This window comes from Mus pahari, chromosome 18, assembly GCF_900095145.1.
Source record: "Mus pahari chromosome 18, PAHARI_EIJ_v1.1, whole genome shotgun sequence".
Taxonomy (NCBI): Eukaryota; Metazoa; Chordata; class Mammalia; order Rodentia; family Muridae; genus Mus; species Mus pahari.
In genome coordinates this window covers 37459881-37477637 of record NC_034607.1, presented here as the reverse complement: position 1 = coordinate 37477637, position 17757 = coordinate 37459881, and the positions used below count along the sequence as shown (strand labels likewise).

General features: G+C 43.8%; 1 protein-coding gene across 2 annotated transcripts in view; it reads right to left on the bottom strand.

Moving 5' to 3' along the window:
* Positions 1-17757, bottom strand: part of Myom1 (myomesin 1) — a 111941-nt gene that overhangs the window by 768 nt on the left and 93416 nt on the right. For both annotated transcript variants that reach the window (XM_021217647.2, XM_021217648.2), the window contains 9 exons: positions 17648-17715; positions 16335-16448; positions 15502-15589; positions 14486-14524; positions 14286-14391; positions 8867-9030; positions 5376-5412; positions 4931-4953; positions 3683-3738 (listed from right to left, as the gene is read on the bottom strand). In XM_021217647.2, coding sequence (XP_021073306.1) covers positions 3683-3738; positions 4931-4953; positions 5376-5412; positions 8867-9030; positions 14286-14391; positions 14486-14524; positions 15502-15589; positions 16335-16448; positions 17648-17715 — 695 coding nt within the window. The remainder of the gene's footprint in view (positions 1-3682; positions 3739-4930; positions 4954-5375; positions 5413-8866; positions 9031-14285; positions 14392-14485; positions 14525-15501; positions 15590-16334; positions 16449-17647; positions 17716-17757) is intronic.

The window sequence follows — 17757 nt, the reverse complement described above, 5'->3', positions numbered from 1 at the left end:
AAAAAAAAAAAAAAAAAAAAGACAGGGTTATGGAAAGGGACAGTGATAAATCAGCTGGTTCTGATCCAATTCCATAGCAGCAATAACTGCAAGGCCCCCAGGCTGGAGTTTAAGTAGTTGCATAGTTTAAAGTTAGGCACCCATGGCTATGCTCTTGAATAAGGTGCGAGGTGCATCTTTAGGGCCAGACTCTGGGACTCTCGAATGCTTGTCTGTGTCAGCACAGTGAGGGACTTTCTTTCCATTCCCCATCTCCACTTTCTCCACCGTGAACACACAGACACCCTTCGCTCCCTTCGATGTGGGCCTCTGGGCTGCATCAGCAGAGAAATCTCACTCCCTTCTCACCACCTGCTCAGTTAGGCATTGCATTTGCGTCACGGGGCCCAGCAGTGGAACGGCAGCAGCTGCTCTACATCATCTAAGTCATTTCCCCATTCCATCTTCCTCATTTTCTTCAGCTCCCTGGGCCCTGCCAAACCTGTGCTGTTGCAGAGGCGCTTGGCCCAAATGCATCCTAAATAAAATATTCCCCGGCGTGTTGAAACTCTTCTGAGACGCTGGCATTTGGGGCTGCAGTTTTACTTTGCCTGATTAAGGAAATGTAAGACTCTCGTGTGCAACTCTAAGGAGTACTGTAGAGGCTTGTGTTTAAGATTGTTCCATTCAACGGGGAGTGTTTTGTACCCACCACCACAGTCGATGTATTTTCCTCACCATGAGCTCCCTATGCTGTGCGCTCAAAGCCTTGTGAACCACCCCAACCTCTCAACCTAGTTCCCTTTTTAAAAAATATATCTTTTGTTTTTGAGATTATAACATAATTGCTGAGATTATAACTTTATCATACCCCCTCCCTCTCCTCCTCTGAACCTTCCCACATTCCCCTCCTTGCTCTTTCAAATTCATTTTTTCATTAATTGTTGTTATATACATATATGTATACACACACACACATATATTCCTACATACAACAAATACAATGTTACTTGTATGTGTGATTTCAGGACTGAGCATTTAGTACTGGATAGCCAATTGGTTTTCTCTTCCCTGGGGAAGACTGTTTCTCTGGCTCTCAGCATTTCTAGCTGGTCCTCCTGGTCCTCTCCCTGTCCACTTTGGCAAGCCCATTGCTGTCTTTGTTCAGCTCACATTGGGATGTGGGGGTCAGTTCACATTGTGGGGTGGGGTGTAGGAGGCACAGTTGCACATAAACTCCCCAATCCCCCGGCTCTTCCTATCAATCTTTCCGCCCCCTCTTCTGCAGTGATTCCCAGGCCTGGGGTATGGGAGTTGTGTTGTAGATGAATCCACTGGGACTGGGGTCCACAGCTTTGTGTTTTGTTCATCAACTCTGTTCTCAACCTCCAGCAGCCGCTCCTCAATTTTCCATTTATAAGACATTGTCATTTCAAAATGTTATATAAACAGGGTCTACAGTATGCAAACTTCCCAAACTGCTTCTTTGTCTGCACATAACTCCCTGCAGACCCACCTATGCTGCTGAGTCAGCCTCCTGACTCTTTGTTGCTGACAAGTGTGCCAGTATATGCGCGTGTTCCTGAGGGTCATGTGTACCGTTTCCAGTTTGGGGCGGTCATGAATGAAGTTACTATGAATAGAGCACAGGCTTTTCCATCTCTCTAGGATGGAAAATGCTCAGGGTTCAGTTGCTGGGCTGTATGATAAATATATGATTCATTTTTCTCCCTAGAATTTGTCAGACCCTTTTGCTAAGAGCTGATGTAATTTTGGCTTATGTCCCACCAACAGCACATAAGTAATCCAGTCTCCCCACACCCTTCCTGCATTTGCCACTGTGCATTTCTGTTGTGTGTCACTTAACACTGGAGTTCAGCCAGGTGCATTGTATTTTGTGGTGTCTTTACCTGCTCTCCATGGCAAGTGCTAAATGACATATTCTTGACTAGGAACGAAGTTGTCATTACTCAGAAAGGAGTGTTCTTTTAGATATCTTCCCCATAGATCTTAAGTGATCACTTATTACCTCTTCTGTGGGAGTAAAGCTGGGTAGATTACAGAACTTCCTTACATCTCTCATCATTAGGCAGTTTTTGAGACAGGCCGTGTAGCTCAGGCTTGACCTGGGATTCTCTAGCTAAGCTCTCTCAAGTGCTGGGCTTTAAGCATGTGCTGCCATGCTAGTTTAAATTAGCATTTTTACTGAACTACTCTATGGGCCCATATAAGAAAGAGAAGTACAAGCTAGAGAAATGACTCTGTGGGTAAAGATGCTTGCTGCCAAACTGGGTGACCGGGGTTCAATCCCTGAGTAACACACTGTGGAAGGAGTGACCCAAAACCTATAAGTAGTGCTCTGACTTCCACACACATACTATAGCACGTCCTCCAATAAAAAAAAATATGCATGCACGTAATAATTTTTAAATGAGTCAAATCGTCATCATTAAATGTACCTGAACAGACCAGGTTCAGGTTTGGGAATCTGGTGATTACTTGGGGTAAAATGTAATTAAGTCAAACTGAAATTACAAACATTGTAGGCAGGCATTGTGGAAGACGAGCATCCATCCTTGAGAGTTGAGTTGTGGACTGGAGTACTTTCACATACATTCTTCCCTAATTGTCACTACTGCCCAGTGAGTTCAACCTCATGGAGTGGGGAAAGTGGAGGAGACAGTTTAAGAACAGAAATTGAGAGCCGGGCGTGGTGGCGCACGCCTTTAATCCCAGCACTCGGGAGGCAGAGGCAGGCGGATTTCTGAGTTCGAGGCCAGCCTGGTCTACAGAGTGAGTTCCAGGACAGCCAAGGCTACACAGAGAAACCCTGTCTCAAAAAATCACAAAAAAAAAAAAAAAGAAAAAAGAAAAAAAAAGAAAAAAAGAACAGAAATTGATCTCAAAGGTTGAGCCGAAAGTCACCTATGGTATTTTCTACCTAGAGAGAAATGTATTGCACAGAATCTACAGCCTCGCTTTGATACAGACGTTCCTCCTGGCTTCCCACCCCCACCGAGGCAGCCATGGCTCTTCTGGGTGGGAAAAGGTTTTATTTCACTACAGGTCTCTCTGGACTTGAAAGATGTTTATTAAACCTATTTTGATTGATGCGGGGTCTGGCTATGTAGCCAAAGGTGGCCTTGAGCTCTAGATTTTCCCCGATGAGTTCTTAGGTTACAGGCAAGTACCACTCTGCCCGGCTTACAGGTTACAGAGCACATTCATTGCCTCTCGGATGGAAGAAGCCAGGAAATACCAGTTCAACCTCAAACGGAGAGATTGGATTTCATCAGGGATGGAGCTAATAAAAACTCACGGGGCAGGCAGCACATTTCCCTGTAACCACGAGATAGCGTGGCGCCTTCCAGTATGCTGGAATCATTTCTTTCTTCTATGGTTACGTGGTTAAGAGCTAATGCTTTCAGGTTCATTTTCATACAGCTTAATGGCTCCTGATGATTTAAAAACATGACTCTAGAGAAATGGCCTAAATCCAGGCTCACAAGACAAACTTTCATCTTGATGCTGGCCTGACAAGGAACTATGACTGGAATGCTGAAATTTTAACCCTGTGTTTGGTGATTCTGGTCAAGTGCAGGCCCAAGGAAATAAGAGAGAGATGGTGGGGTATAAAAGGAAGGGCCATGGTGTAGGGGGTTGGAACCTTTCCCCACGTGGAGGAAGGGACGACAATACTCACCTTGCCCTCTTGAATGGTGACAACGTCAGGGAGACCGCCCAACACCCGGGCCCGATCTGCAAGCACAGGAATTTCTGGTTAATCTCTGCAATGAGGAGAGCCAATGACCATGGCCTCAAAATGCTTAATGACACAAACCTCCCACATTGTTCTTCCCTGTCCTGGTGGTTATTCCATACTGCTTTCAACATGCAAAATGAGAAATGATTCAGCAGCTCTGGTTTTAATCTTTACTTACTGTGCACATGCACAGATACCCGAAGCTGTACCTAGAGCACTGGCTTAGAACTACCTTGTCACATAAAGGCCTGTTGTATGACTCTCATGGTTATATCCAGCTCTAGCCCTTGTGTAGTTCAGTGGGTATAAGCTCAAGAAAGCACTACAAATCTTAATGTAGAGGCTCTGAGCAGGCCATGGCCTCAGTACGGCTTCCCTATGGTGAATACCAGTTGCATACTAGAAGGGCTATAACCTGGGAGCTCTGGAGGCTGTGCAGTTGTGGGCCTTCTCTGAGGCTCTCCTTAGGGAGCTCCCTTTTCTTGGTTCTTGGTAGTGCTTGGCCAGTCCATCTGAGGCTCAGTATATCAATAAAAGGAGAATAGCAGTGCTATACTAGGGCTGGACACATGCATGTTCTGGGTGTGACTGTCTCAATACTTGATGAAGGAGCCCTTCTCTAACACACTCCAAGGCTTCTTCTCTGGCAGAACACCATGGCTCCCAGCCTTATTTCATTTTGTGACTCTTCAATCTTGTTTGTCCAATGTCAAAAAGTCAGTGTTTCAGACTCTCATATTGTTCATTGGGCCTAATTTTTCTTCTGATACACTATATCTACAAGTGACTAATATCTATCATATGGTTTGTAACCAAGGGATTTTTTTTACAATGTCTGCAGGGGATAAGAACCAGATGTCATAATTGAGACCTTCCTATAGACACAAGACTAAAGCAAAAAACATATGTAGATCACCTATAATTTATAAAAGAAAGAAGACAAAACCCATTTTCTTTTTTGATACAGGCTCTCACTACATAGCCTTGACTGTCCTGAATCTCCCTATACAGACCTAGCTGGTCTAGAACTCACAGAGATCTGCCTGCCTCTGTCTCTCAAGCGCTGAGATTAAAGGCTTACACTACCAAGCCCAGCAAGAAAAGAATCCATTATCATCTGCAGATATGCCAGGAAATGAAACTGATGCTGGGTTTGCCTACATGCTAAGTGTGGAGGTAGTTACTCACTTTTTTCAGCAATGGCAGCTTGTCTGTGGTTGAGAGAGACAAAGAAGAGTTGCGTTAGTATCATTTCAAGTTGTCTCTCTCTTCCTGTGTGTGTCTCTCTCTGTCTCTCGCTCCCTCCCTCACTCCCCCCCCCACACACACACTTAAACACACACAGGCATTTGTCAGTGCAGGCTTGGCAAAGCTGCTCTCCCAATTATAAATCTGCTCTGAGTTCCATGAGGAGCTGCATCGAAACCAGGCTGCATTTAATACACAGAGAGGAGGAAAGTCAGTTCCCGCTCTGCTCTGGAGATAGCTGGCAGCTCAACTAACAGTGTCAAGTGGGCTTTTCCTGTGCTTGCTGAAACAAAAGACCTTCTGATGCTCAGATAGGCCAGTGGAACACAGGGTTCCAGGAATAGAACTTGAGTAGAAATAGCTCTTGCCAGAAAGGGGAACTTACTTTAACCTCTGGAATTCAGCAAAGGCCTCATCAAATGCTTTAAAAGAAAAAAAATGGAGAGAGAGAAAGAAAGAAAGAAAGAAAGAAAGAAAGAAAGAAAGAAAGAAAGAAAGAAAGAAAGAAAGAAAGAAAGAAAGAAAATTAGTTAGTTAAAACTTTATCAGTCAGAATTGATGACACAAAGTTAAAGTCACAAGGTTAGGTCGCCGACCATCTTTCCATGAGACTGCCGATGGCTTCACATAATGCTCTCAACAAGACAAATAAGAACTTTCTGTGTAGGAAATATGAAGTAGTGGGTTTTAGCTGTTTTCATTTCAGCAAGGAGCCTTCAACCTTAAACAAAAAACTTAGCTAACAGTCCCAGTAAAAGTCTTTCAAACAAAGGCGTGTGGTCTAAACATCCTTGAAAGGAAAAAAAAAAAAAAAACCTTTTCTTATTAAATTAGCCCTCCTAGGCTCCTGGCTAGATGGCTCAAATGTCTTCATGTTAGGTTTTCTGCTCTATTTAGGCAGGAGAGCACACTGAGTCAGTTATCACAATGTATGCCAACACTGTCCTGAAATCCAGTGCTCTCCATTACAGAACAGAGAATATACATATATGGATTTTCAAGACAGGTTTCTCTGTGTAGCCCTGGCTGTCCTGGAACTCACTCTGTAGACCAGGCTGGCCTCGAACTCAGAAATCCGCCTGCCTCTGCCTCCCAAGTGCTGGGATTAAAGTCATGTCACTAAGGCACTGCTCACTTGCATATTGGTGGGCCTTGTTCATAGTCCTTCCCATCCTCTGTCCCTCCTCCCTCCTCTCACGGAGGCAGTATTTCTCAAGCCACAGTGGTGCAGAGATGGAGGTGACTGAGATAAGAAAACAAACCTCACAGGGTTCTAAAATAATCTTATCCCTGTGACTTCAGGGTGAGACACTTGACTGAAGTCCATGAAAAAAGGCAAGTTTGTTTAGAAATCCTTGTATTTCATTTCCCATCCCTTTTGAGGACCAAGAAACATACACACACACACACACACACACACACACATACACACACACATGCACACAAACACACACACATGCACACACTCATGCATACAAACATACACTCATGCACACAAACATACACACACATACATACAAACATACACACACATGCTCACACACATGTATACAAACATACACACATACTCATGCACACAAACATATACATACACATTCTCACACACATGCACACAAACATACATACACACACAAATACACACATGCACACATGTTCTCACACACACATAGATATGATTTTATTTTCATGTGAGTTGAGGGTATGCCTTGACTTGTGTGGAGGGATTGGAACACAACTTTCAGGAGCCAGTTCTCAGCAGCTGCTCAGTGGGGCAGGGTCTCCTTTCTGTGGCTGCTCAGCTTACTGAGACTGACTGGCCTTGAGTGTCTTGATAATTCTCCTGTCTCCACCCCCATTCCTATGTCAGGGTAGAAGTAGAGATTGCAGATGTGCACCATCACATCCAGCTTTCCACATGGACCTTGATAACCAGCCTCGGGCCATCAGACTTTCACACCCATGGTGCCATCTCCCCAGCCAAGAGTCCTATTTGTAATCCAGAGAGTATGGATTTCACTGGGTTACACTAATCCACACCCCTCCACACATGCACTTTACATATGGAAGAATAAGGATAAAGTTGGGCCTTGTTTTCTTTCTCCTCTGAAAACTGACTGAGCTTCAGGTTGAACACAAGGTGACAGCACAGAACTATTTCTGGTCCACACACCACACTGAGAAAGAGAGAGAGATGTCTGGTCAAGCTAATGTGCTTGGTGGCTATGGCAACCTGGTGAGAAGATCCACAGCCTTTGTCTTATGAGGGGTTAAAGTGGGGTAGTTACATAAGCTTTGTTGTTAAAAATAATTTTTGAAACGTTTTAAATCTCCCTACCCACTTGTGGCTTCCCCTTTCTGTTGTGTTTCCCACAGTCAGATGAACGGTGGGAGAGATCCATAGCGCTGCCTGTACAGTGTGGGTCAGAAGGCCCCTGCCTGTTTGCTGCACCTTCTCCTGTGACTACAGATCCTTCATCTTTGTAGTCTTTGTAGGCATATGGGTAGGGATTGGGTGAGAGTAGGGGATTCAGAGAATGAAAACACACACACACACACACACACACACACACACACACACACTCACACACACACTCACGCACACACTCACTCACACACATACACGCTCACACACACACTCACACTCACACACACACGCTCACACACACTCACACACACTCGCACACACTCACACACTCACACACACTCACACTCACACACACACTCACACACACTCACACTCACACACACACTCACATACACACACACACACACAAAATGCATGCTTAGAAAGCTGTTGTCTAAATTGTGAATCTATTCTGAGGTTGAAAAACACGAAGAGTATGCTACTCCAAGACTGCATCTTAGTGCACAAAGGAGTGAGTCAGATTTAGCCTGTTTTCCTGTGGTGACTTTTCATCTCCACGGTTTTATTCTTTCAGAAAGAATAGAGGGAAGAATACAGCCAGAGCATGGGGAGAAACAGCATGGTAATGCTAGCTGTTCATTTAACTCTCTCAGTTTTATTCAGCAATTGTCCACTGCCTTGGGTCTTTGCTTGCTGCAAGTCATTTACTTGTTCCTTTTTTCACCCCCATTATCTCCAGAACCTCCCCCTGTCCCTGCCCCCATTCCCCTCCCCCCCCCAATCCCTCAGCAGGTAACTAAAACATCTGGGACTCTCAGATGTGGCCTCTCCAGCTTCCTCTTGTCCTGCTCAGCATTTCCTCCCTCCCCTTGCTTCCTCTCATTCGCTCCTCTCTAGTTTTGGACAGAGAAGCCCCTTTGTCACTTCAGAGGTGACCCTTTCTCTTCTGCCCTTGCTCTCTCACCAACCACTTCCTGGAGCTTGGATAGGTCACCGATTCCCTTCATAGTCAGCTTTCCAGTCAAAGCAACTGTTTCCTGGACTGGATGAATATGCTCAGAGCTCCACCCCCACGCACAGTTCCTTTCCACTCTTTGCTCTTAAGGACTGTGATCATGAGTCAGCTGACCTCTTCTAAAAAGTCTTCCCGTGAGAGTCGTGCTTTCTCCCCACGTTTGCTGCCTCCATCTGCTTTTTACGAACGTCTGCCCACTAAATTTTCCACAATTAAGACTACCTTGCCAAAAATCACCATTAATACAATGCACTGGAGCCCACACTAGTCCTCAGCTGACCAGATCTAAGTAGAATGGCGTCACTCACATAAGGTGACATATAATTAAACTTAAAAACAAGACCGGCTCCAAAAGACATTGGGACTCAGAGTAACCAATCAGAACAGACCCACTCACACCGAGCTTCATAAGCACTGCTCCTCTGACATCCCCCGGGTAACAACCGGTTGCATCTCGCTTTGGTCCGTTCTATAGTAAACTTGAGTGAGGGTTTACCTTGTCCAGAGAGATCCACCGTCTTCTGGTGTCCAGTCTGGCCATCAAAGAGCTCCATTACGTATTTCCCTTTATCATTCGGAGTGGGCTCGTTGATCTGCAGCCAGATCTGCTCCCCAGTGACCCCGCTCTTGACTCTGTCTGTGTACTTGATCCCAGTCCCACTGTTAAGGCGAAGAGGATGTCATCAGAGCTTCCTTCTGTGAAACAGCTCATCTTTCCTCTGCTTTTACTAGGTGACCCACCATAAACTTTCACAGGCTTAATGCCTAAGCCATTCTACTTTAGGGTAATTATAGGCCCAGAAGTCCACCATTTGGATTCCAGAGACCAAGAACTGATTAGCCCAAACATCTACTAACTCATTACAGTAGACTGAGACCGAATGTCAATTTCAAGACCAATCTTTCTCAGGGGTGCTGAATAGCTTCAGGTTTGCCTGGGTTTGTTTCCAGGATTAAGAGACTCTTTAAAGGTGGAAGACCAAACTGAGTACCATTTTCCTGTATCTTTAACACAAATGTTCTATGGCCAAACTTGATTAGTTAAAGAGCACACTGACAGGGACTCCTGACAGATGTCGCTCCAGAGCTATTAAAGCATACATAAATGGGAGTAGCGTCAAATGTGAAGGAAAAGCAGAGTGGCTGTCAACAGAGTGAGGCATGTGCTGTGAGCGTGTATGAAAACAGAAAGAAACACACCCCTTTCACTGTGTGCGGACCCTGATGACACATAAAACATTATGGTTATAGAGAAAACGGAGCACAGTCTCCTCATTCTGTCAAGAGGTGCGTCATGAAGATTTTGTGAGACTGTGAAGAAATTTAAAAAAGCAGTATAGGGCCAGTGAATGGTACAGGGGTAAAGGTGTCTGTTGCCAAGCCTGGCACCTGGAGTGAATCTCCAAAGCTCACGTGGTAAGAAAAAAACTGACTCCTACCAACTGTCCTCTGATCTCTACATGTGCTGTGGGATGTGATCACACACACACACACACACACACACACACACACAATATAATACATTTTTTAAAAGCAGTATAAAAAATTGACATATATGTACATATATAAAACAACAATTATATAAGGAGAAAAATTATAAGAAAGTACTTTAAATGTACATAAGGGGCTAACCAAACTACTAATGATATCATATTATAAATGCTTCTAGACAGGCGACTTTAAACCCAATAAGGACATAGAGGCAGGCAGATCTCTGAGTTCAAGGCTATTCTTATCTACAGAGTAAGTTCCAGGACAGCCAAGGAGACAGAGAAACACTGTCTTCAAATCCCCCACCAAAAAAATCTTTCTATTTCATAGTATCTACATATGTGTTTTCCAAAAAAGCCTGCAGGAAGTTTATAGCTTAAATACAATTTCAATATGAACTTAAAAAAACAAAATATCTTTACCTAAAAATATTTAGCTTCCAATTAATATTTAGTGTTTTTCTAATAACACTACATGCTATGAGGTATTGCATATTTATTGACATATCTTTAAATTTATTTGCAATTGAAATGCCATAAAAGTAGGGTAAAGAAACACATCTGTACCCTGTAGTTTTTAGCCTGAATAGTAGCTTTTTCTTAGAGAGTGGGACAGGAAGACAGATCTCTGCTTTGCTTGAATTATTTAGTCTTTGGCTGGCTTTCACAATGGTGCCTTCTGTATGCTAAGTGCTTCAGACACAATGGATCGTATTGTTCTTATTTTGTATGAGAAAAATAAAATTCACAGAATTAAATGACTTGCCAAAGAAGATAAAACAAAGTCAAGGCTAACTCCCACCTAAAGGTGTATTTGTTCTTCTCAGTATGCCTCCAACTTACAAAACAAAAAAACAAAAAACAAAAAACAAAAAACCACAGTAGTATAATTCTCAAGCCCTGAGCTTTGTGTGGGCACAAAAGTATAAGACAAACTCATGTAAATGAGACCAACACAGTAGGAAACACAGGCCTTGCTACTCTAATGACAAGTTTCTTAAACTATTTTCTCAATGCACTCGATAAAAAAAAATAATTATGGTTTTAAAAGACTTATTTTAATTATGTGCATGTATTTGGGGGGGAAAGGTTATGTACACCTGAGTGCAGTTGCTCGTAGAAGCCAGAGATGTCAGATCCTCTGTAGGTGGAGTTATAGATGTTTGTGAGCCATTTGACATGGGTCCTGGAAATAGAACTCAGGTCCTCTAGAAGGTCATTATGTGCTCTTAACCACCAAGCCTTTCTCTAGTGCTTGAATAAATGATTCTTTTACAAAGGATATAACTTTAAAATACTACATTTATGTTTTTAATTATTACTGTGTGCATGTGTGTGTATGAATGAGTGTGTGTGCATGAGTGTATGTATGTACATGTTTGTGCATGTGTGTGCATGTGTATGTATATATGTGTATGCATGAGTGTGTGCATGTATGTGCATGTGTGTATATATGTGCATGCATAAGTGTGTGCATGAGTGTGTGTGTGTGTGTGTGTGTGTGTGTGTGTGTGTGTATGTGCCTGTGTGGTTTGCCACAGTGCATATGTGGAGGCCAGAGAACAATTTGTTATTCAGCTCTTTCCTTCCACTTCCATCTGGGATAGAACTCAAGTCCAGGTGCCTTTACCCACTAAGCCATCTCTCTGGCTCTAAGGCTCATCGCTGTGATAGATGATCCAGCTAATTCTGCTCCCCTCATTCTTCACACTGATATATTATAGTGTCCTGTGTGTCACAGAGGAATGTCCTAGGATTTGATCTATTTTAAATTTTAATTACTTCTCTGTACTATTTTCTGAAAAGAAAAAAAGGGGAGAGAGAGAAAAAAAAAAAAAAAACAAAGGGCCAAAGACACAGTGTTCCACACGGGCAGTTTTCTATTTAATTCTAGATCTCAGCAAATGCCCAAGAGCTCCGTCAGATGCCAGTCTGCATGTTAGTAAACACGAGCGAATGCTCTGTGGGATCCGGCTCTGGTTAACTGTCAACTTACTTTGTTCTTTTTCCCTTTCTTTGTGGGGCTAGGGATTGAACTCAGCCTTGTGTGTGCCAGGCAAGTGCTCTGCCACTGAGCTACACTGACATATGGTCTAGTGGGGTAGTGTTGGGTTTATTGTTTCGGTTTTGCTCTGGAGTATGAGTTGCCCTCAAACTTTTAATCCTCTTATCTCCTTAGTACTGGGATTGCAGATGTGCACCTGTAATCCACCATCCTCAGCATCACCTGACTTCTGACGTTGTTTTTTTGAGGCAAGCACTTGCTATTCAGTCCAGCTGGCTGGACGCTCCCTAGGTTGCCCATATTGGCCTTGAACTCATAACTCTTCTGCCTCAGTTTTCTAAATACTGTTATTAGAGTGGTTTGCCACCGTGCCTTATGTTATCATTAGGTCTCAAACTCAGGACAAATGGCAAGTTGAAGTATCTGATTGACATATCAAAGCAGATACTGGCTGCCAATCTCTCTCGGCATCAATGATACCTGGTACACTGTCCTGGCTCTTCTTAGCCCTTCTTACCCTGCCCTGTACCCTAAACTCTGCAGACTAGGGACTTTCCTTCCCAGCCTCTGACCCATATGTGTATGCGTGTGTGTGTGCGTGTGTGTGTGTGTGTGCGCGCGCGCACGTGTGTGTGTGTGTGTGTATCTCAAATATACATATATACATGCATATATTAATAATATATGCATGATAATCCCCAGTGTGTGTTTATATCATAAAGAGACAGTAGTCTATTTAAATCAGATTAAAAATATCTTCCCAAACTAACTTTCTTTTCTATGTGGCCTTGGCTGGCCTAGAACTTACTGGGTAGACCAGGCTGGCCTCAAACTCAAAAAGAACTGTCTGCCTCTACCTTCCAAGTACTGGGATCAAAGGTAAGCAGCACCACGCATGGCCTGCTTATAATTTCTTTTTTCTAATAGATATTTTCTTTATTTTCATTTCAAATGTTATCCCCTTTCCTGGTTTCCCCTCCGAAAACCCCCATCTCATCCCCCCCTCTCCCTGCTCACCACCCACCCACTCTCACTTACTATCTTGGCATTCCCTTAAACTGGGGCATGGAGCCTTCCCAGGACCAAGGGCCTTTCCTCTCATTGATGTCTAACAAGGTCATCCTCTGCTACATATGCAGCTGGAGCCACGGGTCCCTCCAAGTGTACTCTTTGGTTGGTGGCTTAGTCCCTGGGAACTCTGGGGGTACTGGTTGGTTCATATTGTTGTTGCTCCTTACAGTGAAAACTTCCCCAATCTTTTTCTATAGCTTTTGGAATGTACAATGTATTATAGCTACTCATAGTCGCAAGCAGCAAAGACTCTTTGTTATATTCTGTACCCTAGTACCCAATGATCAGTCTCTTCTCCCCCACATGTGAAACTTTCCATGCACTGGGGGGAAGGGGGCACAGCCATCAGTAGTTCACTTGGCTATGTGCCCACAACCAAGTCACCACCCCGAGATTGAGCTTTCTCCCCCCTGAAGAGAAGAATGCCTACTTCACAGAGCTATATGGCTCTGAAAGAACCCACGTGTTGACTGGTTGGCAGCAGTGCCCGGTGGACTGCTAGTGCCCAGGGAGGGAATAATATAAACAGCCATTGTTGTCTGAGTCCTCAAGGATGCAGCAGGACTCGGTTAATAGTTTAGAATGAGCGTCTAAACTAGATTGGACTAGAGGTGGCTGCATCTCCACAGATTCTCTAGACCATGTCTCTCTTCTCTTTCTGCCAAGGATGTCTTGGGGGAACCCAGGGGTTGGGTATACTGTCAGGATTAGGTTGCAAAGTCTGGTTTGACTCAGATATCTATGGAATTCAAGGTAAATATGAATGCTCACAAAGGTAGACTTCCAGATTAATACAGTTCAAACACAGGTCCCCAAAGCCTTCTGGAGCTGGACAAGCAAGATACAAGATGCTAATGCCTAATTACGTCAGTCGTTGTATGGGACAGCAACAAGCCAAGACTCCTCTCAGGGTGAGACTTCCATGGTAAATGGCTCTGAGTGCAGATTATGGGAAACTCAAGGTCCTCCTAGCACTCGTTGCTTCAGTTTGTTTCGGAGCACACGAGCTGACTGTACACACAGAGGCTGCAAACACAGCTCTGGGTGCTTGGCAGCACAGAGGTAGCCTGTGTATGGCTGTGTATGGTACATTACAGAGATACTGATGAACGATGATACGTCCATCACAAGCAAAGACATAACACCAGCCATCACTAGGACTTCACTGTGTGTGTGTTGAGAGAAAAAGCTAAAACCGTAAGGGCGGGGGCTCAGAGTTCTGTCCTGTGCCCTTCAATATGATGCTTCTTTCTTGAAAGGGGTTGGGTTTTGGTTTTCATTCCTCCTACTTGCCTGTGGCGGGGGGAGGGGGGGATGTCTACCAGGCAAGTAGGTTTGCATGTACTTACTTGTGGGACCAGTTAACTTTCAAATCATCCAGGTAATAACAGACAAAGGAGTACAGCCGGATGCCCTCCGCTGTGCTCTGGATTTTCAGGTCTGTGGCAGACAACGCTGAGGAAGAGAGCAATACAGTTAGTGCACCTGCGGGTTCCTCCTGGAAGGGGCGTCCTGAGGCATTCGCTGCAGCAAGGGAATGGTGACTTACCTATCTTCCTGCATACTTCAGTCATCAAGTCTTGGAAGGCTGTAGATAGAGGGCCATAGCCAAAACTTTAGCATAACCATAGTCCATATAAGGTCAAATTTCAAGCTGTTAGCTCTCAAACAGTCCCTGCCTAGTGTAAGCCATTTGATAGAAGGTAAATTTGGTGACCCCCATTGATAGTGGGGTTTGTTTGTTTGCTTGTTTGTTTAGTAAAATAACTCAGTTTTTATAAGGCTTTAAAAAGATTTCTGCTTATTTTGATTGATGCTCTCCTTGACTGGTTTGTAACTAATACCGTGTGTACATCCTAGAAACGGTCACAGTGGCATCTCTAGAAAGCCTGATGGCTTTGGGATGCTCTTTCTTCTTAAGTTCCAGGAAGCCTTAGTTTGAATTACGTGAGTTTTCTTATCTGTGTCATCAATTCATAGTGAAATTAATTGTCTCTGTTAATTGTAGTCCCACCTCTACTGAGAGCTGGAAGGCGAACTACGGTCTCAGACCGATTGCAACCCTGCTGTATTGAGGGGAAAATGACATTTGGGGGTGGGGGTTAGAAGTGGCTTTTATCATGATATATTTGCCCTTAGTAAATGTCTCTGAAAAATGGGAAGGGCTGCTTTGATCTGCTAATAATTGTGAGATCTCAGATTTCACACATGAATCTTTGTTACCGCCCTAACAGTGGGCTGTTTGGGGCATTCTTCTACAGAAGGTTTTGATCCTAGAACATTTTTGCAGAGTTGAAACAAAATGATGATTTAAATTGAAAACAGAAATCTAGTGGCCTGCGGGCTATAAATTCTCTAAGGATCAAAAGTATATTTTTGATTTCTAGGAAGTCGAAAAGGAAAAAATGTTTTTGAAAAAGAACAGTACTTTGCTCTGCTGGAATTTCCATTAAATTAAAATCAGTGGACGCAAATCAACCTGTCCTCCATGGCCAGCCCAGCCCTGGTCATAATTCTGGTAGCTGTAGACCCCATTAGACAGACTGCAGCAGTTGGTAGAGTCACCTTCATCCACGAGTTTCAACCTGCTCTTATCTTTTCCTCGGTCATCTTTCAGGATAACTTCATAAAATCCAGCGTCTTTCTTGGAAAACTGAGGAGACAGTGAATATGAGCATTTACCATAGCTCGGATTTGGTTGTTAACAAGTGTGTGTGTGTGTGTGTGTGTGTGTGTGTTTGCCTGTGCATGTGTGTGTGAGTATATGTTCATGTGTGAATGCATGTGTGTCGTGTGGCTACGTATGGATGTGCATGTAACGTGAGTAGAGGCGAAGATCAACCTTGGGCATCACTCTTCAGGGGCTGGCTATCTTGTTTGTTGTTAACCTTTTACTTCTGTTGTATGTGAATGAGTGTTCTGACTGCACGTCTGTCTCTACACCACAGGCATGCAGTCATTGTGAGCAGTGACATGGCTTTCTAAAGAAATCAGTCCCTAGCTATTTTAGTTGAGAAATGAACAGAACAGCGCTGGGTTCTTTAGACTGGAGTTACAGACAGTTGTGAGCCATCCTGTGGGTGCTGGAAATCAAATCCAGGTCCTCTGGAAGAGCAGCTACTGCCCTTCACCGCTAAGCCATCTCTCCAGCTATGACCTTGTGTTTTGAGGCAGTCTCTTATAGGACCTAGAGCTCTCTAATTCAGCTACACTAGCTGACCACGAAGCTTACAGGATCCACCCTTCTCTCTGTCTCCACCACTGGGAGTATAAGTGTGTTCGTATAGCAGTTAGTTGTAAGCTGTTGTAACTCGTGGCGTGGAACGAATGATGAATCTAGTTTCTGTTGAGCAAACCTCGATACAAAGCCAGCAGCTCACATGGCCATGGCCACCCACCTCTGTGATGAGCAGGGTACAAATGCCATCCTTAAAGTCATGTTTCTCGTCCACGGAGATCTCCCGTTCATCTTTGTACCATACAATGTGAGTCTCTTTTTTAATATTTGCCACCTGTAAGAAGAGTTATGATTATCCTCCTCAAAGAAATAAATGTCATTTTTATGAAGGCAAGCAGTTCTTTCTTTTTTTTTTTTTTTTTTTTTTTCTTTTTTGGTTTTTCAAGACAGGGTTTCTCTGTGTAGCTCTGGCTGTCCTGGAACTCACTCTGTAAACCAGGCTGGCCTCGAACTCAGAAATCCGCCTGCCTCTGCCTCCCGAGTGCTCGGATTAAAGGCGTGCGCCACCACTCCCGGCGGCAAGCAGTTCTTATGCATCCAAATATTAAAGAAAAAATTACTGAATTTGGAGTCAGAGGACATAGGGTTGTAAAGAAATCGGTCTGAAATGATTTGAGTGGAGAAAGTTACAATACAGTGAACACCAGACAATAAGCTTAAATCAGTAGCATCTCTGTCTCCAGTGGTAAAAATCGTTGTCACATCCGATTTCCATGACAAATACAGAAAGTCTACATTTGTAGAACTGCTTTCTGCATGGATATACTGGAACAATTGGAATGGAATGGACACTTGCTTACAGCCAGGCTCACTCCTAAAGGAGCAGAGAGATCTGTAGTCAGGCCAGCTTGTTAATGCTATATTGTTTCAAAACCAGCTTAAAAGTGAAGCCAAAGAAGAGCATGATGCGCCCATTCAATCAAGGCATATCGAAGAAGTACTTTCCAACTTTAGAAAAACAAAACAAAACAAAAACCCACTGTATCTGTGGGGTTTTCTCTCAGATGTCTCAGTATTCATGCACAATTATTCCAAAATTCCAAACAAAACAAAATTCACCCTAATCCCCATGCATTTTTAAAAAAGATTTATTTAGTTCACTGTAGCTGTCTTCAGACACACCAGAAGAGGGCATCAGATCCCATTACAGATGGCCATGGGCCACCATGTGGTTTTGGGAATTGAACTCAGGACCTCTGGAAGAGCAGTCAGTGCTCTTAACAGCTGAGCCATCTCTTCCCATACATTTTGGGGAAGGGACCCTCAAGCTGCCCTTCTGGAGCTCAAGGGCGACAGCAGGAGCCATCACCTTCCCTCACAGTTTTCCCCTGTCTCTCGCTAACTGAAGGGCCCACAACATTCACAGAAAGGTTGTATCTGCTGTTTGGGAGATGGAGGGCTGATCTTTGTTCCACACTCAGTTTTATCTTTATTTCTCCTGAATCAAATATTAAAGACACACCCCCCTCTTACCTTGCATTTCAACAGCACGTTACATTCACCAGTCACTTCCCAGCTCAAATACTCAGCAAAATGTGGGCCTGTGAAATTTTAATGACATAAGCTGACTTTTAACGAGCTGC